The sequence below is a fragment of the Charadrius vociferus genome, unplaced genomic scaffold (genome assembly GCF_000708025.1).
Source record: "Charadrius vociferus isolate BGI_N301 unplaced genomic scaffold, ASM70802v2 scaffold436, whole genome shotgun sequence".
NCBI classification, from domain to species: Eukaryota; Metazoa; Chordata; class Aves; order Charadriiformes; family Charadriidae; genus Charadrius; species Charadrius vociferus.
The window spans coordinates 861,988-887,405 of NW_009649187.1; the positions used below are offsets into that span (position 1 = coordinate 861,988).

Below are 25,418 nucleotides of genomic sequence, written 5' to 3' on the forward strand. Positions count from 1 at the left end.
GTAAGAATTCAGTTTTCTAACCTAGCGCCTGCCATGAAGTTTAATAAGTTAGCACGTCCTCATTTCTGTAGACTTCTGTGACTGTAGCACGTTCTCCTGCCTGCTACGGAGTCTCTATGGGTCCCCTGACGAAAGGCAGGTAAGCAGTTTACAGCAGCAGTCTTCTGTTAATCTAGAAAAGCAAGGGGGCTGGACTAGCTTGACATGTTGTCCAGCATGACTTCAAAACCCAGTGACTGCACATCTATTCCAATTATTCAAGGACTTTTCATTCTCAAGATTAACAAAGATTACACTGAAGTGAAAAATAACTAAATAACAGAAGTTCAGATAATATAAAGACCATGTAGAAGCTGATATGAACAAGAAAGATACCTGCCAAAGTTAAAGGTATTTATACTCATTTTCTAGAAGTGCATAGGGGTGCAAAAACCTGAAATTCAGAAAGGTGCAGCTCCTTCCTGTGAGCAGTGGGAATTGCTAGGAGTTGCCGTTACTGGAGACTTACCCTCTTGCTCACGGTACCACTGTCTAGAGCTGCGTTTGCTTGTTCATACAAGCAAACATGTGCTTCCATAGATGCTTTGCATTTAATTAGAACTCTATAGCAGGAGATGCACTCTGAACTCAGATTCCAGTATAAAAAAGGACATTGGAAAAAACACATGCCAAAATTGACATTGCATAAAGAATTGTCTCACACTAGATGCAATTTAATAACAAAATAACTTTTTTGCACAGGAACAAACCGCCATTTTTTAATAACTTCAGCCACAATTTAAAGAAAAAACAGCACGCCAATCTGTAAATTAACAGTAATTAATTTTCTTTTTCTGTCATCTGTGTTTAAATGCTAAGTTTGGCTATAACTTTATAAAACTCTAAGAGTATTCCTTCCTGAAGGAATTCTTGAAAACATCTACTTCAGGCATTACATCCTGTTGTACTGCGTATTTCTATTCCTATTTCTACTACACACAGTGAGAGATGAGCCTTATCCCCAAAAGACTTTAGTGCACGGCCAGTTGGCTTCTAACATTCAGATTGGTCAATTATAGGGGTTTCTAGGTTTAAAAGAAACTTAATTAATGTTTAAAGACAGTAGGTAAGGTAGAATTAATGAGTCGATCAGTTTCCAAAAAAAGAAAAAAAGAGAAAAAATAAGTATTAATCTAAATAACTTGAATTTTTCAGCAAATGCTGAAAGTTGCTTCAAATTCTTCAGCATTGTGTGCTTCAGCACATTCTTCTCTCTGTGCATCAAGGGTATCATATGACTTAAAGCTTTGGGTTTTGTTTGTTTGTTGTTTTTTTTCAAGAAGATATTTGATTAATTTCAAAATTTTAATTCTCTACAGCAGAATTTTGGTAGCACGCTGTGGTAGTATGTTGCAGACAAACTTCAGCAGTAATCCTTTCTTACCTGACCAAACGTTCTAAAGGTTTGAGGGCTCAAGGGACAGCTCCTGACTTAGAATCCACAAGTAAAACAGGAGACATATTTGAAGCCCCAGAAAACAGCAAGGTACCTGACAACAGCTGAATATTCTATATACACAGATACGTGGCTTCTTTGCAGAGCCAAAACAAACCAGTTCCTTCTTAGTTGTTGGTACAACACATCACTGTAGCACTGACAATAAACCTTGCGCTTTGCAATTAGCTGGAAAAGGCAACAACGCATTTTGCTGTAAGAAAAGTCACTACAACCTTTAAAGGGGTACAGCAGAGGGAAGATCAGGAGATTATTTTCCCCAGATTCTGAAGCACAGCCTAGGGGCTGCTCTGCCTTGAGCTCAAGGATTCATTATTTTATGGAAAGCAGTAAAAGAAGTAAGCTCCTTTGTACATGTCCCATTCTGACATCTGAGCAGTGGCGCAATTTCCATACAAAAGGATAATTTAGTCCAGTTGGTCTAATTTCACTTAACCTTGCTGAGAACAAACTGGAAAAGCTGGCATATATGCTGTGTCCCACAAGCTTGAAGCAAGGTTGTCACTTGAAACGCAAGACAGGCTTGGAACTACCATATAATGTTGCTATAGTCTGGAAAATGCATTTTTTGCTGGCCTAGACATTCTGGAAAAATCTCTATTTCAGTTAATATCAACATAGGCATACATTCTCTAATGACGAGAACCTTTCTGTATTACTGAAAGCACCTTTTGTTAAAAGGCTTCAGCGATCTCTTCAAAAAAACTGGCTAGATGGAAAGCTTATTAAGGTGCTTATTCTGCCTTTCTCATAATAGCAGAATCTTGATATTCATACTTTTAAAAACTGACAAGAGAAGGACATTCTCTTCTCTTTACATACTGCATAGCAAGTCAGAAAAATCTTTGGGTAGTCACATGTATTCATTTCGTATGCAAAATGGAAAGGCTACTTACACTTGAAAAAGTTAAACTACCTTTGAAGCACATTCTCTTTCATTTTGTCTTTAAAGTTTAGTCAGTGTCTTTCCTGATGATTTATAGGCTTCAAGATTACAATAAAATCTACCATCCCCCTAAGATCTCTTATAAAAATATTTCTCTATATATATCTACCTCATATTATTATGCAAAAAATAAGATGGAATTAAACTCGCATAGAAAATTAATGTTCTAGTCTCACATCTTTGGGTTTATTTTTAGATGGTTGAGATGACTACCTCAAAAAAAGAGATTGAAATAGACTTAATTTTTTCATGAAATATAAATAGCACTTTTTTTTTTCTGGATTTTTAAAAATAGTTTTGAATTGAATTATGGTGGTTTTTACTAGAACTTTTAGAATAAACTTGTTTTAAAAGCCCACCACAAAGGAACATTTAGAAACAGTGTGAACCAAATTTCTAAATCAGTCAATGCGATGACAAAGGGTCATTGCTCAAAGTCACCCTTAGTAATCTTATTAGAAGATGCTTTGAACATGAATAAAACACATTTCTAAATCCAAAGATGAAACAACTATTAAAAATGAAACTCATTTTTGAAAAATAAAAATCTGAGGTGTTAAAAAAAATGCAGACTTTCTTTTAAACATTGCAGTGACATGGCTGGATTTTCAAAAAACATCAAAGGCTTTAAATACTTAAGAAACCTCAAAATAGAAAGGGCTGTAATCTTACTTAGCTACTGCAGAAGACTGAAATTATGTATTAGTCAGGGCTGCAAAGATGAATTTCTTTTAGTCAGTCTAATTTTAAATGGCAGTGTGTGACCCTGTCGGCTGATTCCTTTCTCTAAAAAAGAAAAGGTGTATAAGAAATGTGAACAGTTTAGCATCTTACAGCGAGACTCCTATTCATTTTTACATGTTTTTCATGAGTACCAGACTAAGTCTGAGTAGTCTGATATGTAAGAAATTCCCCATATGCCACATTAAAGACAGGTTTTGGGGTGGGTTTTGTTTGGTTTTAATTAAAGGTAGGTACTCCATATCCTCAGTTCCATTGAAGAATAATTACTATTGAGATTCAGGACCCAATTAAGTGAAGTGTACCTAGTTAAATGGAAGCCAGGATGCATATCAAGAACAGTCAGCAAGTAAGCAGATCATATGGAAAAGCTGAATGAAAACTGAGGCTTTGTATCAGTAGCTTCTGTAAAATAAATCACATGTCTTCATAATTCCAGTTTTTCCATCAATAAGATTATCAAAAGAATGGAAACTAACATTTAACCCTTACTACTAATGATCATACCGTATCACAAATAACAGAGAAATTAGAAACCTCCTATGTTGTCATAAATGTTATGGACAGTTTTTCCCCACATCTTCAATTTAAATAGAGAAAAAAACCAAACAACCCACCTATGGAATGTTTGCTTGCTCCATGAGGACATACATTATTTGCGGGACATGGGAGAGGTGCCCCAGTGAGTGCTCTGCACTTCTGTGCTGAATAAAAGGGACAACATTTTGATAGTGCTATAGCAAATATATACAGCTAAAGATTTATAAAGTCTTTTCAATTCCAAAACATGTCAAGAAGCAGAAGGGATTTGCTAGTCATCACTACCTCAGGACTTTCACTGCTTACGTGGAAAAACCCCAGTATACATATGCCACCTCAGTTTGTCATGTAGTAACCAGTATTGTAAGAGAAAACATTGAAATGCCTTTTTTTTTTTTAAACTAAAAGAATATTCTACAAGCGTACTAAAGACTCTCTTTTTATCTGGCATTTTACTTCTACACTAGTGTAAAACATTGCAACAGCAAATTTAAAGGGTTGTCTCTCCTTTCAAAGGTCACAGCCATTTTAAAAGTTCAGACTGCCGCATGATCTATAGCAGGTATAAATCAGAATTAAAGGGTATAAAAACATAAAAGAAAGGCTATAACATACAATTTGGTTTATTGTAGTTATGAGAGTAGTCATATGAATTAATCATATGACAAAGACTAAATTTTTGATGAGGCAAGAGCTTCTTTGTGAAGTTTACTGGGTCAGCAGCATGAAAAAACATGCATTTGCATTCGTAAAATGGATGCATAAAATTCAAAAAAGCAACTAAATTCAGAATTGAATTTTTCAATTTTGGTTTTGAAGGGCAATATGAAATGGTGACTGCTCTGGGCAGAGCAGCTCATTGTCATCATCTGGAGAGGGTCAGGGCTGCTGCTGCTGCTTTTACCCTGAATAGATGGTTGAAAAGAGATCATTTTCTAAGTTTGAACAAAACCTGTTACTCTTATTTGCAAATAAGCCCATTTCCAATTCTAGTCCAAGCAACATTAACATAGAAAAATTCTAGATAAATATAAATCATCGGCTTGATTTTAGCTTCTGTGTCATGCATAGTGTCAGCATGAGGTAAAATAAATTCAACACAAAGATTCTCAGGGGAAGAAATCAAATGTCCAAATATCCAGGTTGAAGTCCAGTGTTTTTAATTAATAAAATTTGATATTGGGGTTTACTATATAAATGGTTTTCATTTTAAATTATATAGTTTTTGTAAGATTTGTTTTTAAAGAAAGGAAACAACACTTACTAGAGCTGTGATACAACAAAACACTTGGCACAATTGTCAAGAGCTTCATTCAATGTAAAGAACTTCAATCAAAAAGAGAAGATACCCAATGTCACTTACATAGACAAAGTCAGCAACATATTTCCTGAGTATTTATGGTACTAACTCTCCTGTAAGCAGACAGATAACCTGCGCTTCACAGTGAGTGAACTGTGCCTAGAGAGGAACTGAAGCTGTAAGATATTTCTTAGGACAGAATGCAGAGCTTCAGTACTAGCTTTTGACTTTTCTTCTTTTACTCAAGTAGGCAGTTTGTCAGTTGCTGCTGTGGTGAGTTGCTGGTTAATAACTGGTTTGAATGTTCACTCACATGTGGATTGTTTTCAGGTTCTAGTTGCTGAAGTTTCTTGTCTTTGTTGACTATATAGAAAAGATGCAGCCTGAAAAACCTTGCTTCATAACAGAAGGTTTTTCCAAAACTTGATTACTCATAGTTGCAGAGCAAATTTCTCTCTCAAAAAAAAAAAAGTTTCAGGTTAGCGAGAGTATGGATTTTACTGGGAGATCAGAATGGTACATTTCACCAAAAAAATTATTTGGCTTATCAAATGCTCTAAGAAATCATGTTTTTCACTTTGTTACGTGAAAACTGCACAGCCTCCATTGGTATGCAACAGACTACTGATAACACTGAGACAGTATAATCAGTAGTCACAAACATCATAGCTCCCAAAACTAGGTAGAATTTGCATGGTGTTAAATAAATAAAAGCTGCCAACCACAGCGCTGAGACATTTGAGAGAGACACTAGTTCTCAGCTGCTCCTAACTTTTGAAATCAGAGAGGCATATATGCTGCCTTGGGCAGAGGCATCCACAGCATCTTTCATTCCAGCACCTGATGCATTCCCATTGCCAGTCCGAACCTCCGATTTGAGAGAACAGAAGTATAATTTGGGATATTACCTTTGATAAATTGCCGTTTTTTATATTCAGATTATATTGCACTAATTTTATACTACAGTGTCATTATCTTAGGGGCAGAATTGTGTGCATCACTGCAGTGATTCTAGGAATGGAAAACAGAATATGATAAATATAATGCTTATAGGAATTTATAAAGAGAACACAAGCTTGTAATGCATGAAATGGTTACAACTGATCAGGAGTTGGGAGTAGGGAACGACTTATTTTTTAGATGACCCTCAGAAACAGTGAATATGCTGCACTGCTAGTACAGAATCTCTCTCTTCACCACCACCCCCAATCATCCTCTTGAACTTATTTCAATGATTTGAAAGAAGAATTTGGTGCTTCATAGATTATTAGCAAAACAAGACACAGCACTAAATATTATCAAGTCCTTGATATCACTATTCAAAGGAGCTTTTATCCTGAAGCCCATAATACTTATAGAACAATTCCTATCTTTCCATTTACAAAACATAAGAAAAGGCAACATTTAATGAAAATAGTATTGGGGGTGGGACGACGGACGACACAAACCACAGTAAAATCTGCTTGGCTTTAGAAGTGGTTAATGAGAATCAGACAAACATTCAACTGCTTCCATTTGACAAAAGTCATCTATAGGAAGTAACCAGACAAGTGATGGAAAGCTTTTTCTGTACTTAAATATGTTGAAATTCCAGGTAATGCTTTCACTTCTCCACTCTGTTGTTGCTGCCTTAAACGTTTTGGGTTTTTTTTAGTGTCTTAGGTATTAGTGGGTTTTGAAAGAAAATTTAGCTAGATGTTGTGAACTGATCGTCATTCAAATCAGAATTAGCAGCATTTTCTTTCGTATGTATACTATGAAGTGACAGTAGTGAAGAAGGAGTGTATTTTCGGTCTGCTTAGGAGCCCTTTAGACATTATCCTATGCAAAATTTCAGTATAAACAGTAGCTACACAGAATTATTTAATATACTTCATTTTAGCTTAAATATCCATTCACTATTTAAATATATCATCAATAAGAGACTTCTCAGAGTTCATATTTTCTTCCCCGTACTGACATTTCATAGTAATTACAAATCCAGTGGGAATCTAAGCCAGGCTGTATTTTTACCTCCTGAGTAGGCCATGTGTGATGTGTAAGCTACTCAGTGACTCCATTTGATATAAGGACTACAATATACATGTATACTCAATTACTATACCATATATCAAAGTCTAATATATTTATTTATCGCCCCCAAAAATGACAGAGATGCACACCCCTAAAAATGCGTGATTCAGTGCTCTTACTTAGGAAATGTCTTCAAGTCAGTCATCAAGCTCTATGTGCTTCTGTTTCACTATATACAAAGCTTTCTTTAAAAGAGGATCTGCATTTCCCAAAGTAAGAGCTAACACAGTACAAAATTTGAACTTAACCCTGTCCCCGATTTGGATAGCTGACGATTTGCAAGAGTCATCTTTGATTATTAGGAGATATTCATAGGGCTCCTCCTTCCTCTTTGAGATCGAGATCATCTTAAAGAACATTAAGATTTAAAACCTGTGATCACAACCAAGTCTAGCTTTCTTAAAATTAATTGCCCAATAAATTAAAAAAATACTCAGTTTGCATGTAAGGTGGTGTCAGTTACCTCTATACTATGGAATACTGAATACCCAAGACATACTACTGAAAAATCTAAAAGTTCATACAATATTCATAAAACTCAAAAGAATGCATTCTTTAATAAGGACTATCTTTAAGATTTCCTGTTTCTGTACAAAACAGACATTGCTAAACTTGTCTGAAATTCAGTATTTTCTTTTGGGCACCATCAGTTCTTCAGATTACTGCATCATTTAGCCAAACACTTGTCTATTTTCCATTTAAGTCAGAGGCATATTTAGGCTAAATAAGTCAGAATTTCAAGAAGTTTTACTCCAGGTAACAACTGCACAACAATGAAGAAAAAAATGTGGACACTATACACAGATAAGTCTTACTGAAAAATCCTAGTCAATTATTTCAGCATCTGCCCAAACAAATTTACGGCAACAGTTAGTCCAGAAAGTGGATGCTTAGAATTGCTATTTAAACAGAACCCACTGAACTGGGCATTTGATTGAAAGCTTGTGATGATGAGTAGTGATTAGTAGATGCATGAACCAGACTGCAATCAGCTGCTGTTTAGATTTTGGAAGCAGCAATCCCCTTGAGGCAAGCCTTAAATATCAACTGTGACTTAATGTACTTTCATAAAATAGTAAGTGTAAAGTATAAGAAATCCTATTGCAATCTTAACCCTTCCAGGCAGCGAGAGAGCAGCCTGCCTCTTTGGCACATGACCAACAGAAAAGCATCGAGATGATTTATGGCAAGACTGTTCTGGAAAGAGAATATTATGCAACTCCAACATGTGACTTTTAATTTTTCCCTAAAGAGTCAGGAGGCTTATGAAAAAAAAACAAAACCAAAAAAAGAAACCTGTCAGCAGGTGCAGATGCGATGCATATGAATTTCCAAACTGGCTTTGCTGGAAACAATGCATGTTGCCTAAGTATCTCTCTTCATGTAACATACTACCTAGCTCATCAGTCAAAGCAAAACCAAGAGGCGTTAGATACAATTTAATAGAAAAGTGACACAGACTGCAGGCCAATGTAAAGGCTCCCAAAGTACACCTCCTTTAATTGCTACCAACAAATCAATTAGGTCTTTTGGAAACCTTATTTTTTTCTGTGGGAAATTCAAGGCCTTTTGATGAGACCGCTGACCAAGTTATGAGGCATCCCATCTTCTTCCAATAATCTCATAGTCCAACGGAAGAAGTCTAGAATTTAATGCAGTTTTGAGTTCAGTAAAACAACCTTTCACTTTGAATTCTGTGTTGTAAAAAAAAAAAAAGGTATTTTGCTTTTACCAAAAACTTCTGAACAGTTATGACTACAAAACTCTTCTAGCAATTTATGACTAATGCTGTAAAATGAAGTTACATGGTTAATTGCAGTCAACCCCCTGTTTATATAAAACACTTTCCAATAGATTCAGATATGAAAGAGGCTGGTTGACAGATGCACATCCAGACTAAAACTGTAAACATCACACAGGATTGTCCTTACAACTTTTTTTCTGGAAACTCTGGATACTAGCACATTAGTGAGGAAGAGTATAAAAGCAAGTTGTTTCTCTAGCAAATTAGAAGTGCGGCCATGAGAAACTGTAGACTTGTATTCATCTTCAGATACCAAATACTAAAATCTCCATTTTCACGTGGATAACGAGTAAGTCTGACGGTAAACTTTATCATATTAGCAACATGCACTGGAAAAGCTACTCTAGGACTATCACAGCCCTTGAACTCTCACTTCTGCGGGAACAGAACTTTTCCTGCTTAAATAATCTGCTTGAGCAATAAAGAGGAACCTAGGTGATGGAGAGCTACTGAATTTATTTCCTGGATGACACATTAGCCCCAAATCCACATTACTTCTTCAAAAAACAGAAAAGTTAGTCCTTTATTTGCCTGTTGTACATATGCAACATATTACAGTACATAGACATCATATTATCCAATGTGATTCGACTGTTGAGCCTTAAAATGTTATTCATCTGATCAAAAGAACTACCAAAAGTGCCGGGACACTGGTGGGTAATAAAGAATCTGGTGAGGATGTACTCCAGCCTGTCAGAGATATCTTAAGAACTTTGAAGTCTTTGGAGGAAGAAAAAAAAAAGAAGATAAAAGAAGTCTATACATAGACAAGGGTCCTGTAGACTAAAAGTCAAACACAATTTCTTGAGGATAAAAAACCCTAAACCCTAACATAAATGAGTGATAAATTTATTGATAGGACAGAGATCTAAATTTGGACAACAGCCTTCTTTTGTGTTATAGGCAGAAGGTAATTTGATTTGGTCCCATTACATAAATCTCATAAGAGACTACCTCACTTAGAAGAATGTCTTACAGAGTGTTATCAAGCACGTGGTGTTGCAAGATCAATTCTTATAGAATAATAATTGAGAGCCACTATCAGTAATTGCAGCCCAACATCTGCCCCTCCCAAGCCCACCGCTGCACTTCAAAAACAGTCCTGAGAAGGAGTTGATTCAGTATTACGTCAAATTTGTCATGTCTTGATTGGAAAAAGCTTTCTGACAGCAGATAAGGAGAATAAAGAGGAGAGGGAAGTAGGTAGAAAGGGAAAAATTAGGTTTTGAAAAATAAGATTTTTCTCTAATAGGAACATTTGGTTTACACTAATGAGGAAGACAGAAGCTGCTGGGGTTTGATTTACTCTGCCTTATGACTTTGTACTAGAACCCAAAACCCCAAATTTGATTCTTGAATTCTATACCACCCATCCTCTCTAAACTTGTACACTCCTGGCTCTCAAAATAAGGTTTTCAGTAATAACCTGAATTACCTTAGGAATATTTGGCTACAATCATTATATTCTTCTCACAATAAATAGCCTTTATTTACTTATTTTGTTACTGCAACTAGTAAGACTGATAGATAGAAACACCTTTACTACCAAATCCCGTGGAGACTATGGATGCTGAGCCTCTTCTGCAGAGACCTGGTCATTCCCTAGCTGCTGATTGAAGAAGGGTCAACAAATGCTTGCTAAAAAAATTGTGGTTTTTTCAGGATAAAAATAAAATAAAATAAAATAAAATAAAATAAAATAAAATAAATAAATAGCAACCTAGCAATTCCGAAAGAAATGTCATTTGTTGAAAACAACATGAAAGCTGGGAGAGAATAATTCTGCAACACTACTTCAGAATCAGACTTGTTCTGCCTAGGCTTGATTGCTAAAAAATACATTATGCCTCATCAGATTCTTGGTTACCCCTAGAAAAAGAAATTACAAATGGCATAGTTTTAGGGACACCGATTTTCTTATATGGAGCAAGCTCCTTGAATGCTCTTTGATGACTAGCACAGCAGTCTCAAAAACAAATATTTTAAAATCATCATTATGAGTACACCATGAAGAATCCTCAAACAATTAGGACAAGATAGGAAATAGCATGAAGAGCTTTACAAAGGGAGGCTTAAACAAAAGTAATCGAAAACCTAAAAGAAAACTCTATACAAAAAACAACCCTAAGTTACACAGCTACAGAAGAGCAGATTAGTATGTACTGCATTTTGCCACCACACATTTTGTGAATTACATGGATTTGGGATTTTGCTGCCCTGCTGTGGGAGGACACAGGGACTATGAATTATGTATGGCCTCAGGTGTCAATGGGTAAAAGAGTGATACTGCGCACGTGTGTGTTGGAACAGACATAAACATACTTTCTCCTTGCAGCCGTTCATTTTTGCTCCCCTGGCAAAAGCTGCCCTTGCCATTGCAGTAGCAATGGAATTAACCATGCAAATGGTCCTCATCCGTGAAATCAAGATCAGTCAGAAGACTTCAAACAACAGTGTTCCCATCTAACGTTACCATCAGGAAGGCTCATACAGCCTGTCCCACCAGTTGTTTTAAATTAAAGCATGAGAATCACTTCATAATGTTACTTTGTGCAACTATGCATACACTATTTTCTTCTTCATGAGATCTTGTTCACCCTTACTGTCCCCTGTGGAGCAGTAGGGACAAGTGTGCTTATTTTTATCAAATAACAGAATAGCTAACTGAAGAACAGGGGAAACACAAGACGATCAGACTGCTGCACCACACATCTAAATCAACTGTAAAGCCAAAGCATTCCTCCCGTTCCAAACCCATCCTATCTCCAAGCTCTGACGTGCTTTATTTTCTCACTCTAAATCTCATCTTTATCCAGATAAACATCAGTCCTCCTAAATGGAAAGGAACAGAGAAAAACTTTTGAATAATTTTTGTAATTTTAAAATATGTTGTGCAGTTTTCAGTGATTGCTAGATAAATCATAGTTATCACAAAGAAAAAAAAATCAGTAAAGACTTTTTTAAAAGTTGTTTTAAAGCTAGCAATCTGTTAAAGAAACCTAAAAGAATGTTTTTGGAACAGTTGGCACCATCTGTTTAATAGAAAAAAGGAAAAAAAAATACTGTAGTTAGCATAAGCATTGCTTAACTCAGCAGACAAGTAAAAAACCCATCAACTTACATTTCAATAAAATACAAATTATCTGGATTTTGCCAGAGAGAAATAGACTGTGTCACGGTAATGTGTAACTACATTCGATAACATTCTTTAGTGCATATTTCATTATTTCTCAACATCTCACAGGTACTCAAAAAATACTTAGCCAAAACCCACATTTAATTCCCAATACTCTGTGGTGAAAGCCAAGTAAACACATTATGAACTGGGCATCTGCTTACCCAAGACCAACACATGGCATTTATAATTTTGCCAGTTCCGTTACTAACATATCCAAACAGATGCCAAAGGAAGTAATCCAAAGACTTTGCAGGCAGTGGGAATGAATTAGCCTTATTCAGAAGCAAAGCAATAAAATCACCTAATGGATGACACCAACATAAAAACATGGTGCTAAGCTTTACAAAGCATAGGAGAGGTAAAAAGAAACGTTAAGGCAATAATACAGATGCTCAGAACTAGAAACAGGCACCTCTTATATACATTGTCAGCTGTTATCAGCTTCTCTTGCCCAAGTACATAATACACACTTTCAGTGACAAAACAGCTGGGTGTACCGGGCCCTCTCTCAGCAACATAAATATCGAACTCACTGGCAACCAATGCATCCTGTACGGGCTGTTTGATCTATCAGATGATTTTGGTTTTGTTATTATACTAACCAACACTCAACCATTTACCAAGCCAGACAGCTTTCTTAAACGCTCACAGTGTATTCTGTGATGTTGGGCAAAACCCAATAAGGGTAACAAAACCCTAGAATATCTGGTAAAACAGGAAAAACAGGAAAATATCATTAGTATAGATGTGCTTGAGGAGTATGGTGCAGACATATCCATGTTGATCTGCGATCCCCCAAGGTCCAAACTCATAATGTTGGCACTGCACTGAAATGAGCCTTATGTAAGTCACTATGCTGGAGATTGCAGTTCAGCATATTTCACACACAACCAGTTTATGTCCATCAGGCCTGGCAATAAACTTGAGGTAATGTGCCTAAGTGGACCTGTGGTGACACCATCCTGCTCAGAATGCCAAATCCAGTAAAACCTTTGTTCAAGCTCAACGCTGCAGGAATGTTTTTGGACCCCAGTTAGTCCTGAAAACAGCTTACATGCCACTGCACCTACGCTAGTCAACCACACCAACTAATAAATCAGCTAATAAGGCTTGCTGGAACTGCCTACGCACCTATGGCCTGACTTGCCCACTAAACTAACCAGATAAAGCCCTTGGGCAGGTGCAGGGTGGTGGTGAAGGCCACTAGACTGTAAGCAACATTTTATTTTAATCTTTCAGATTTTATGCTTGATCAGATTAGCCATGGTGAATAGTTCCTGCAGCCTTTTTTTGCTAGTCCTAAGAATATCAACAAAGTGCTCCTAATATAGTGCAACTATAGGGAATTCATATATTGCACCAACATAGTAAGCATTCCACAAATCCAATAAATGATACCAATAAGCAGATATTGGAAGTCTGTATTAATACACTCAGGACTGTGAGGGATGTCATCACCTGGATGTAACTATGACAGAAAACCATGATATAAAACCGCCCCGGTGTAAAACTCAGCTGACTGTGCTGACCCATGGCATCTACTACTGATGTTGTCTGCTCCAAACCTCTAAACTGAACGCTTATCAAAGCAAACAAACAAAAAAATAAGTCCAGATACTGCCCACTGGTCTGACCCTACAGACATGAAGGAATAATGAAAGAGGCTATCCATCAAAAGGACACTGAAGTCTGTCTGGAGGTGCTGGTGTATTTTCAGAAAGAGCAGGGTTCTGTTTTCCTGCCAGGGCACATTTGAGTAGGTGGGAGAAGCCTTGGAGGTCAGGCTTTATTAATGTGTGAACAAAGATTAGTCTCCACATCGTCCCCACTGCATTCCAACAATCCATTTTTCTTGTTTTCCTTTGAGATTGCTAGCACGCAAACAACAACTCATTCTCTCTGCTATAATTTGTCTTTTTTTTTGGACATATTTTCTATTTGAAAGAATCATATTCAAAATGTCAGAGAATTTACAGACTAGCAATGCAACATGGAAGAGAAGATATCTAGAAAAGGGAAGGGAGAAAACATACGAATTTATGAGTATTTGATGGCTGAATAAGTCATGTCACTGAATTTTATATCAAGCATAATTTCAAATATCTCTTTTCATTTCACTGTATTTTTTAAAGAAATGCCTGATAATGCATCAAAACAGCTTAAAATAAAAAATAAAAAAAAATTACTTAAATTTAGTTCTACAGGAACTTCTAATGAAAACCAGCCTTTGAGACATTTTATTGTGGTACTTCTGTCAATGATTCCATAATAACTTTGGAAAAGAAGTACTCTTTATAAATATAAAATAGACGGAAAAGCTGTGAAAAAAAATATAAAATGCATTTAAACTTTACCCTTCAACTCCCGGTAATAACATTCTGTCTTCTGTGGAGATTCTGCCTGTATGGGGATCACAGTAAGGCAAGTACATTTACCCTACCAAGCTTAACATGACTGTAAGTGAATCTCAAAGACAGGAATGCAGGACCTATGATGCTGCAGCCCTGATTGATAACTAAGTCAGTTATAAATAAATCTGGAACAGTTGGGATTGACTGTTGTTTAGCACTTTCAGACAGACATTCAGGGCAACTGGCAGGGACTTTGAAAGCTGTTTCCTATATTAGAATCATGACAAAAATAGAAGTGAGGCTGCATTCCCTTGTCTTCTGCTAAAATAGAACTTACTCAAAAACAGTTTTACAAGTTTGGCGAGGCATAACTAGTCCACTGTCAGATACAGAACAAAATCATAATTGGAAGTCCCATGTTGATCTACCATGAATAGTTATATATTGAATTCATAAGAACAAAAAAAAAAAAAAAAAAAAAAAAAAGAAAAAAAAACACGTGGAGGGTAAAAACAGATATTAGGGACAAGGAGAAGCTGTTTTGTTTTTTTTTTTAAAAACTTAGAAGTGAGGGTACAATCAGAATTCACTAGCCAGAAAGAGCCTTAAGAGCATTAAAAATAAAATAAAAAAGGGACAATCATATATTTTACCAACTGTCCTGAGGAATATATGGAGCTTTTTTGATGTTTGGGGTGTTTTGTTGCTGGTTTGGGGTTTGTTTGTTTTGGTTTGTTTTTAAATTCAAGAACAGATGTTGCATAATAAGTACTGACAGCAAGGCTGAGTTGTGAGAATGGAACAGGAAAGAGGGAACATGTATGGGGTTTTGTTCTGTTTTTAAGTGCCCCAAATACTATTCACAGGGCAAGCATTTATCACAGAGTTATCTTGCCTCCAGCACTTAAGCTTCCAGATAAATTAAGTTGGCTTTTATTTATGTGTCTTTTACAGTCAAAATATATCTATCAAAATATTGTAGGATTAGCTGGTTCACCAACTAAACAGCCCGTTGTTTTGCCAAAATTATCAGTGGCCTTAATGAGCAATTAAGAGCTTTCAGGGTCAGTGAGAACAGAAAATCTTAACATAGATCAGAAATTCTATGTATAATTTCACGTTACTCTTTCAGATCAAGAGTGAACTCCCAAACTATATGCAAAAGGCACGCGTGACTGAGAACAGAATGTGCATAGTATAATACAAAATCATAGGAGAGAGGAGTAAGAGCAATTCAATTTAGCCAAGTAACTCTCCCAAACAGGTTTCCCATAAACTATTCTTTCTCAACCAGAACAGGTCTTCATAGTGTTTCACTGACAGATGTGAAATTGCCCCACCTGCATGCACTCTAAACCACCCTGAACCAAATCAGCTCCAACCTAGAAACTCCGTCACCGTGGTGCATGATGCCATCCTGCCATCACTTAGCAGACCTTGTTGCTGCGGTTCAGGAGCCAGTGAGCCCTGATGCAGACCTTGTGGTCTGGGCAGGATCACTACTTCTTGGGTCAGAACACACACAAAGCGGACTCACGCTTCTCTACAAAATACCGTGTACCAAATCCACCAGTGACTTCCAGCTATTATTCCTATAGTTTCTACAATATGCAAACTGCAACAGAATCAGCACTAGGAAATTTCTGCAACTTGCCTTTGAAAGTAAGCCTAGTATAAATTAAGGCATGATTCAAGGACTCCAGGCTTGCTGAAAAACTACACACACAGGACCACATTTCAGTCACCGAATTGTGTTTTTTCCGTCATGACAACTGCTGAAAACATGCATGTTGAGAGAAAATTCATCATAAAGAGTCAAATCTTTTCTTTGTAATGGATTGCCACATTGCAGACGTAGTTTCCTTTTACCATAATAGCCTGCATAAATGTATTTTAAACTAATTACCTTTAGGTGGAAAATATGACTTGCTTTCAGCTTTGTGAGGCCAGTCCACCACAAGAGGTCCAAACCTACGAAAGCTGGCAGTGATCTCATCTACAAAAAACAAACGAGGCACCTTAGAGAGAATCTGAAAACTGACAGTGGCAAGATAAAAATTCTTACTTTAAAAAAAAAAAAACAAAAAAAAAAACCAAAGAGAAACAAACCCAGACTATTTTCTACATCTATTAAGAACACCGAAAACTGCAATAATATACATAGAGGATGCCTAAATATTCTTTCATCTCTATGCTATAGATGGCTGCTTAAAAAAGTAATTTTACATTCCACTAATGCAAGTTTGCAGCAGGATTAAATGCAAACATGATCTATCAAAAGTGAATATGCTTCAGCTGCAGTCTATTTCTATTTATAGCCACAAAGCTGGGTCAGATGCAGCCACATGGGAATGACAGAGGAGCTACATGTCGGCGTGGCCACTCCTTGTGGCATGCCCTAGAAAGCAGGCTGCATCAGGTCATGAGACTGTGGGGATTTCACCTGCCTCAGTCCCCTCTGGAAATCTGCCTTGAATTATCAAGTTATTTCTTTGCTTTTTAAGCATCAATTTAGAAACACCGTGGCAGACATCTCAAACTATCCTATATGACAATTTTGGTTTACATGCAAATGCTTCAGAAAAAAAAGTATTTTATTTTTTTAAAATCTTTTTTCTCAATGTATTTATTCATGTACTTTAAAGCAAGAATTAATTTAAAATTGTGTCTAATGTGATGCTAGATAAATCAGAGCAACAATCCATCAGGAGAAAAGTTTGAAGACAAAGGCAGTGGTTTTCCAGTTTTATGATTGCTGTTTGAGATATGTCCAGTTTATGTGACCCCATGAGCTGCACGTCAGATTTTTCGAGTGACTAGAGCCAAAAAACACATATTGCATAACTCAGAATCTGAAGGAAAAAAGTTGTTACTGAAGTAGATCTCTCAGGGAAGATGGTGACAGCTCCCAAGTGGCCATGTTACTTCCTTGCAGAATAGGCAAGGCATGTATTTTGATTCTGAGTGACTCAGCATCGCGTACATCAGTTGTACCTGTTGGCCTGCTTCTTCTCAGAGCTGGGGATTCAGATTACCCAACAGTCCCTGTATCAACAGTCTTGCAACTCATGATGTGACATGGGAACTGCATTTGAACTGTTTGTAAACCATAGATTGGCAATTCACACTATTTCTTTATTAAAATTGCACATGGTTTAGGCTTTAGTTTAGTAGATCAGATTCAGAGATCCCTCTCTTCATTATAAGGCATCCTGAAATTCCCTGTGTATACTAATTGAAGGTAGATAATGGTGTATGCCATCTATAATATGAAAAATACATCAAAAGCTATCATGATTTTGGTTTGGGAGTCAGGGTGTATGGGGGCACACACAAGTACAGCAGATACTGACTGAGATTGAGGGAAAAAAAAAATTACCATCCCTATTAAGCTGGTTATTATTTTGTAACCATATTAACTGCCCTACATTTGTAAAGCCTGATTTATTTTGGTAAAGACTGTATTAACAAAGTCCTTAAAGTCAACCACATCTTTTAAAAAGAACAGGGAAAGACTATGGAGGAGTGACAGTACCTACTAAGTTCCCTTTTTCAGCTTTCCCACTTTACATACGTGGGAACACATGATGCTATTGCAGATTAAAAGGCCTGCTATGCAGGCATGCCTGCCTCCATCTCTTCTGATGTACAGTACAAAAGAACGTCAAGTAAATTCTCAGGTGTTGCAGGGGGTGGTGGTGTTTGTTTCAAATAACACCACAAGCACTAAGCGACATACCTGGGGAAATACATTTGTTTTTATGAAAATCTGACCTTTTAAAAATAATTATATGAAAGCCAATTCCCACATCTCACCAATGTAACTTTGTCACAGTACCTTCATCAATGTCAGGAGGAAGACCTCCAACAAACACCTTTCTAGAATAGCGTTCCACTCTTTCACCATTCTGACAGCGTGTTGGAGAGCTGAGACCCGATGATAAAGACTGATCACCATGACTGTCGTCTAGGAAGCCATCTTCAAAAGGAAAGAGAGAAGACCGACCTGTAACAGATTTTGTAGTATCTATAGTTAACGCTATTTCCTGGAGAATTAAATATTTCAGTAAAAATGTTATATTTTGTTTTACAGTTTTGCTTTAACAGAATTTGCATTAAAGGGCCCCGCTAAGTGGTCCAATTATACAAATGATATTCATTAGTATTGCTTTTATTTTTCCTAAGACTATATTATATTATCCTTACAAGACAATAAACCTAATTTAACTTTAAAACAAACCCTTGCAAATGGCTAGCAATGAAAAACGATGAGTTATCTGATGAAATTCTGTCATAGCTATAGAAAGAACCTTTTAAGATTTGCATTTCAAACTGATTCTTAGAAAATCTTAGAATCTTCCATAGCAGATCTTGAAGGAATGATCTTAAAGAGCAGATCCCTCAAGCCATTGCACTGCAGAGCAGGACAGTCTCCTTCAGAGTGCTTTACAGGGTCCTAACCACAAGGGCTGCATCACTTCCTCCTCGAGTGAACAGAGGACCAGTCTGAGTAGGGGGCAAACAGCAAAATAAACATAGAAAAGCTTTGTATTGTGGATATTAAACATGTAGGTGAAGCAAGAAGCTTAGCTCTTTAAAATCTTGTTAAATAAACCACAAAAAAATTGCAGTTGAAGAAAAAAGTTGTTAGCTAGGACAGCCTGTCAAGCTGTTACTCAGTGTTAAAACACCCTTTCAGTAATGAATTAACAAAAAGCAAGATAAATGGCTGCTACTCAGTTTGTTAATGAAAAGCAAAGAATTTATTTGTGATCATCTGATGCAATTAACTTGTTGTTATTACTACCAAAGTATACACACATTATCTTGAGAACAGATTTATTAACCCAGAAGGTAATGCAATATTCAAAGTTTGTACGACAGCAACACTGTAGAACATACCACTTTTAGAATGTAATAATTCCCTATCGATACCTGACTTGAAAAATAAATCCTGCAGTGTAGAGAGATGTATAAATGGGAACCCCATCTCAACTTCGAAAAGGCTAACTGTCCCCTCATATCAAGGAGGGATTGCTCCCAGGGATGGAATTAGAACTAATTGTTACAAAAAGTTTATAGGAGGGCTAATTAGAAATATAAATAGCAGGGCACATAATTAAATTCAAAGGTAATGGATTACATGAAACTGACTTCTGGCAAGACCTAACGAAGAATTAATACCATACTGGTATTAACAGCACAGGGAAGTACAGGAAATACAAACAGAGGCAAGGGGAAAAATCAAGACATTCAGAGGGATACTAGTGAGAAAAATGTATACACTGAAAATATCAGTAAAAACTCCAGTAGTAAAGAACAGATTACAAAAAGAAGCAGCTATCCTATGTCTGGAAAACAAGCTAACAAACAAAAACCAGGAAAGACGGTCTGACTGCCACAGAGCACCAGCCTGATTTTTTATGGACACCAGGCACTAGCAGTGCCTTAATTAGAAAGAATATATTGAATGCACAACATTGGCAGAGGTCACAGATACAAAAATCCACTGAAGCAAAAATCCTACTGTGCTTTTAAGCACGAACATAAAAAACAGGGGAAATGCCACAATCAGAGAGGGATTTACAGATGCTACTCTTCAAAGTCTAGTATAACTGGTTGTCAGAAATAGTGGGTTTACAGCATAAAGCAGGAAAGATCTTCGATGAATATTCTGTTAATAAACAAACAGGTCATGCGCATATATAACATATGCATTTCAGCATAAAAGAGAACCCATCCATGAGAGAAATAATAAAGAAGGCTAAAATTGTGTAGAAGTATCAAATCAGAAAACCCACTGAAAAGTAGGAAATTTGGAAATATTCATAAGAGATTGACATTACTAAGAAGCTAAATAATCTTTTAATTCCCACCCCCCAACCTACCTTATTGTAAAAAATAAAACAAACAACAAATATGAGTCATTAGTGGAAGCTGACATGTCAGATTAATAGATACTAGAACAAGGTGTTCAACTAAAATACAGGTTTACAGAGGAGGCTGAATAAGTGCTGAGTTCTGAAGGAGATAATAAAAACACACAGCGGCTTAAAAAGCAAGATATCACTTCTTATGCCAAATGCTTGACAGTCTGCAAGCATTGTACTCGTATTAAGTAAATGCAAAAGATGATCTAAAACTATACTTAAGTCAAGTATAGAGTTAAATGTATGAAGTATACATTTAAAATAACAGAAAGCATAAAGACAAGGGAATAGGGAATGATTGTTCACTGTCTTTTCCAGTAAGGGGGAACTAAAGTGCATTGAACACAATCTGTACATGGCATGGCTGAAAGCAAATCAAACTGTGGAACCCCTTGCCACAGGCTTTTTAGGATGCTGAAAAGTTTATGTAGGTTCAGAAAAGGGAATAAGCAGAACAGAAGAAAAACCCATTCTGAAGCAATAAATATTGAGACATCACCTCAAGAAACCCCCAGAGGCAAATCTCTGGGAGAGTATTATGGTAAAGCATCACTAAATGCCCTATTTTTATAATCCTGCGCCTCTCCCCTGGCATCTCTGAGTAGTCAGTGTAGCAGAATAGATTTTGGGCTGATTTCCCATAGCTGTGCTTACATCTGTATCTGAAAAAGTGGTTGTAAAAGTTAAAAAGAAGGTACCTAAGAGAACATGACTCAACAGCTCTAAGCATGATACCTACAGAGAAACACTCGCCTCTTTACTCAAAGAGTCTTACTGAAGATGCTTAGTCACAGTGACAGAATCAAGCACTAATTAAAATATCCAAGTATAATAAACATGAAATGAGTCCCTGCACAGGTTTGCCTCTGCGTACTCTGCATATTACCACAATGCAAATGGCAAAAACAATAATAGAGAGGGATACATGAGAACGTTTGATAAACACCACATCACTTTTTTAACAGACTGTTGTAGAATTTCGTATTTCTTAAGGTTAAGAAAGCTCAAAACAATATTATAAAATTCAAGGTAATAAAAAAGCATGAATATCACAAATTTTAGTATTGTATGAATGAGGCAAGTCACAAAATCCCTAACATTAATGACAAGACACACACACACACAAATCTACTTATTACTATAGAAGAGCCTGAATTTCACATAGGAAACAGTTATTATGGAGTGAAACATGCTTTTTGTTAGAGTGAAAAATAAATTCTGAAAGTCCAGCACATTCAGAACTTGTTTGCCCAGTTTTGTCATCACTACAATTTGTATAAAACAGCCAACACTGTATTCATCACAATTACTGCCACATTATTGTATTTCACTTCTACAAGTAAACATGAGTTGCAGGAAGTCAATAGTGACCAACTGATTTCCCCCTCCTTCTCCCTGCTTTGGTGCCATTTGATCAACCTGGAAACACTTGCACAATCTTAAAATGAAATTAGACAGTGTTCACATGCACAGAGAATATACAATATTTTATACTCCACATACTTTCCAATTTGTTTCAGTACCATGAGAGCACTGAAAAAGTGTAAGTATCAGGATGCTTTCAACATCTGTTAACAATAGCATGTTTTCTGGAAGCGGGGAAAAATAGGAAGGTAAGTTCGTGGGGAAAATGTAAATCTTTTCTTTTTGTTTTAACTTTCAAATAAACACTAAAACCAGTCAGCTTTGAACAAAATCAGCTCAAATTCTATATTATAAACTCTGTTAGTACAGCCTATATGGCCCGCTGCCTCAATCCATACATAGTGCAAACTACAGGTTACTTATATGCTATCAGCTTGCTTGTATGGCTAGGTCTGTCTACGAGCTTCTTCACAAACATGATGCAAATTCTACATTTTGAAAAGAAAGTGATGGCACATGCACAGCTGTCACAGAAGATCCATGATAAAGATGATAAAATGAAGTTTAATGCCAAAGTACCCAACCAGATGACACTGCCCAACTCTAATTGTTAAAAGCTGCAATCTTCACTGTTATTTTCTCAAGAAAAAAAACAGTCTGTGTAAGCTACAGCACAATACATAAATGTAAGCTACGTTAGTGGCTTTCTTGGTGGTTAGCGAGCTTGTTAATGTCTATGTTCATTAATCTCTCAGAATAAACTTATATGCAGCACTGTATATTTGTAAAATGTTTTCAGTCCGCTTTTATTTTTTAAGGGTTGCCTATGATGAAATAAAGTTAAAATGTGCTCAAATGTTGTATCTTTTTAAATTATTATTATCAATAATAATTGCAACTGTTGAGGACAGTTATTAGTATTCATATTCACAATGTTCTACCTAAGGTAATCCAATGTAATACTCAAATGTAATATTCAATGAAAGAGATTTCATCTAAGAAAAAAGTATTTTTGAAATGTTCAATGCACTAGTTAAAAATTGCAGTTCTACCCAAAAAAACCCAAACCTGAAAACAATCTTTTTTTGGAACACTACACATTTAAAGTCATAAATATGTGTCATGAAAGATGTTTTACATTCAGTCATCATCTAGTTCACTGGTAATAGCAACACACTTGAAGTTATCAGATCAAGACCATCATTGCTTTAATCTGCTATTGAAAGGGAGATGTTTTGCAAACAAAGAATATGAGATTGATTTATACAAAGCAACTGATCAACCAAATAATGTTAAAATTGGTAACATCATCTTATCATAAGAGAACTAAATATTTATTTCTCCCACTATTCAGCAAACAAAACATTTAGTAAATACTTTTACCTCTTCTCCGCCCATAGCTCCTGGCTGCATGTAAACACAGAAGAAAATTGTCGGTACAGCTGTCATTAGATTTAGCTCCAAAAGCAAAGAAAACGTAGCTTCTACCTCTTGCTTTTTTCCCCTCCCACCATAAAGAAGGAAAAGACATTCAAAAAGTGCAAGATGAAATTCAAACAACCCAAGACAAGAGAAGAAGTTTGAAGATGACACAGCTGGGGGGGGAGGGGGGGGTCACAAAACCCACCCAAGAAAAAAACATGGAACGTACCTGCTGTGCAAGTTTTCTACACAGAAAAGGTATCCAAAAAATCAGGCATATCAGACTTAAAGTACTATAAAATAGTTTAGGATTATAGTTTTAAGAGGCAATAAACATCATCAACAGTAATCCTAATTAAAATAATTCATTTTGCATTTTATTAATTAGTTGTGGAAAACGTATTTTCCAATTATGTTTCAATTTAAATAATTAACCATCTGTAAATACTAAAATCCTACCAAAACAATATGAACCTAATAGCCAGTATGTTCAGACAAATAAAAACAGATTGAAAAAATGTCTTTATAACTACTAGAATTAATACAGCATTTCAATGAGACATGCATCAATGGCAAAATCCACAATGTTGTACAAGTGCAGAAGCATATTTTGTGATATAATTGGAAATGCAAAAAGCAGCATTTTTTCATCTGAAATTTTAGACTACCAGAAAGTAATCTGGAAAACAGTGTCTTCTATAGAGGGACTTCAGTCTGTCACAAAAGACATCTGTGGTCTTCCAAGGTAATCAAATGTGGAAGGCTAGGGATCGGGTATTTTTTCAACAGAAAGTGGGCCTAGGCAATAGGTAACAGAGCCTTGTTTTGTGTCTTTCTCTCTTCATTGCAATACTATTTGTATTCCTCCTCCTTGCCAACCCCATCTCTTATTTCCAAAACTAACACAATGCCTTCTGGTCCTGCCCTACAGGCCTAGGCTTTAGGTGTGATTCCTTTAGCTCTCCCTACAATCCCCTTTAAGCCACTTCATCTACTCACTCCCTCCTTCTGTATCCCAAGTGTGCTCCACCATAAAACCTTTCCATTCTTCCCATTTTCCTATTTCCATCTTCAAATGCACGTTCTGAGGTGTCCCACCATACCCCCCAGCTTTCCCTACCTACTTTTCTTTGGCCAGCAATTAGATGACAGATCAGTTGGGGCTCATTGAGAATTACTCATCTGCTGACTGGTCCTCTGGCTGTCACCTCTGAGTGGCCCCAGAGGCTACCCAAAGCAAGGCTGAACCTCATTCAGCACAGGCACTAGTGACCTCTCTTCTACCTCAAGACCTGAAGAAACACGGTCTCAGACACCATACACCTATGTCTTTTCTCCTGCCATCAGTGAGGCCACAGAAGAGCACCTATATGAGTGTTTCATTAGAGGGATTAAAAAATTTCAAAGGCTAAGATGAACAACTGTTTCACAATTTATGTTTAACATAAAGACAGTAGAAGCTGTTTGTGTGAACAACTATTCAGCCACAGTGATGTAGCTGCTAAGCCCCAAAACAGACTCTGCCCCTTGCACAGCAAGCGATAGGGAGAATTAATACCAGAGTTGGCTTTGCAGCAGAAATAAAATTAATCCTCCTCCTTTCTAGTTACTGCTAAAGCTGTATTTCATTACTTATTATGATAGCAAAGGATCGCTGTCAGACCTCATGTAGTAAGTCCTTGTCTTGCTGAATGCCCATACACCAAAAAATAACCATGTATCAAGGTATAGCTATCAACACGTTTTGAGAGTAATTTATATGAAAGAGGTTCCTCAAACATAATGCTACCAATCTAAAAATTAAATAAAGAAGCATTACTTCAGTATGAGATGAAAAAGACTTCTGTCTTTCCTTCTAAGAAGTTTTATATGCTTAATGTAAACATTTAGGCTCTGAACAGGTAGCAGTACATGACGGCAAAAATCTACCACGGACTTCTGTAAATTTTGGAATAACCTATTGCCATTCATGTATTATAACACTTCTATGTTATACTGCACTGCATAGTATTATTTTTATCTTATATATGCACTCACACACATAATCTTTATGTTCATAAGAAAGTTTTACTGAAGGTATATTTACAATTGCCTGTAAATTCTAGGGGGAATATAGCGCAATCCACTTAAACCGAAAACAGTCAGCCTAGTCAGCTTTTGCTGATTTAAAAACATTGCATCACATTTAAACACTCAAAGAAGGTGAAGTTTCACCTTTGTTGATTATATTTTATATACATACACATATAATTTGAAAATGAACTTAATTTTAT

At 36.4% G+C, this 25,418-nt stretch overlaps 1 protein-coding gene across 1 annotated transcript in view; it reads right to left on the bottom strand.

Moving 5' to 3' along the window:
- The window catches only part of CPEB3 (cytoplasmic polyadenylation element binding protein 3), an 85,012-nt gene that overhangs the window by 12,621 nt on the left and 46,973 nt on the right, over positions 1-25,418 (bottom strand). The window contains exons 5-6 of the mRNA XM_009888685.1: positions 18,267-18,434; positions 16,335-16,424 (exon numbers count right to left, since the gene is read on the bottom strand). Coding sequence (XP_009886987.1) covers positions 16,335-16,424; positions 18,267-18,434 — 258 coding nt within the window. The remainder of the gene's footprint in view (positions 1-16,334; positions 16,425-18,266; positions 18,435-25,418) is intronic.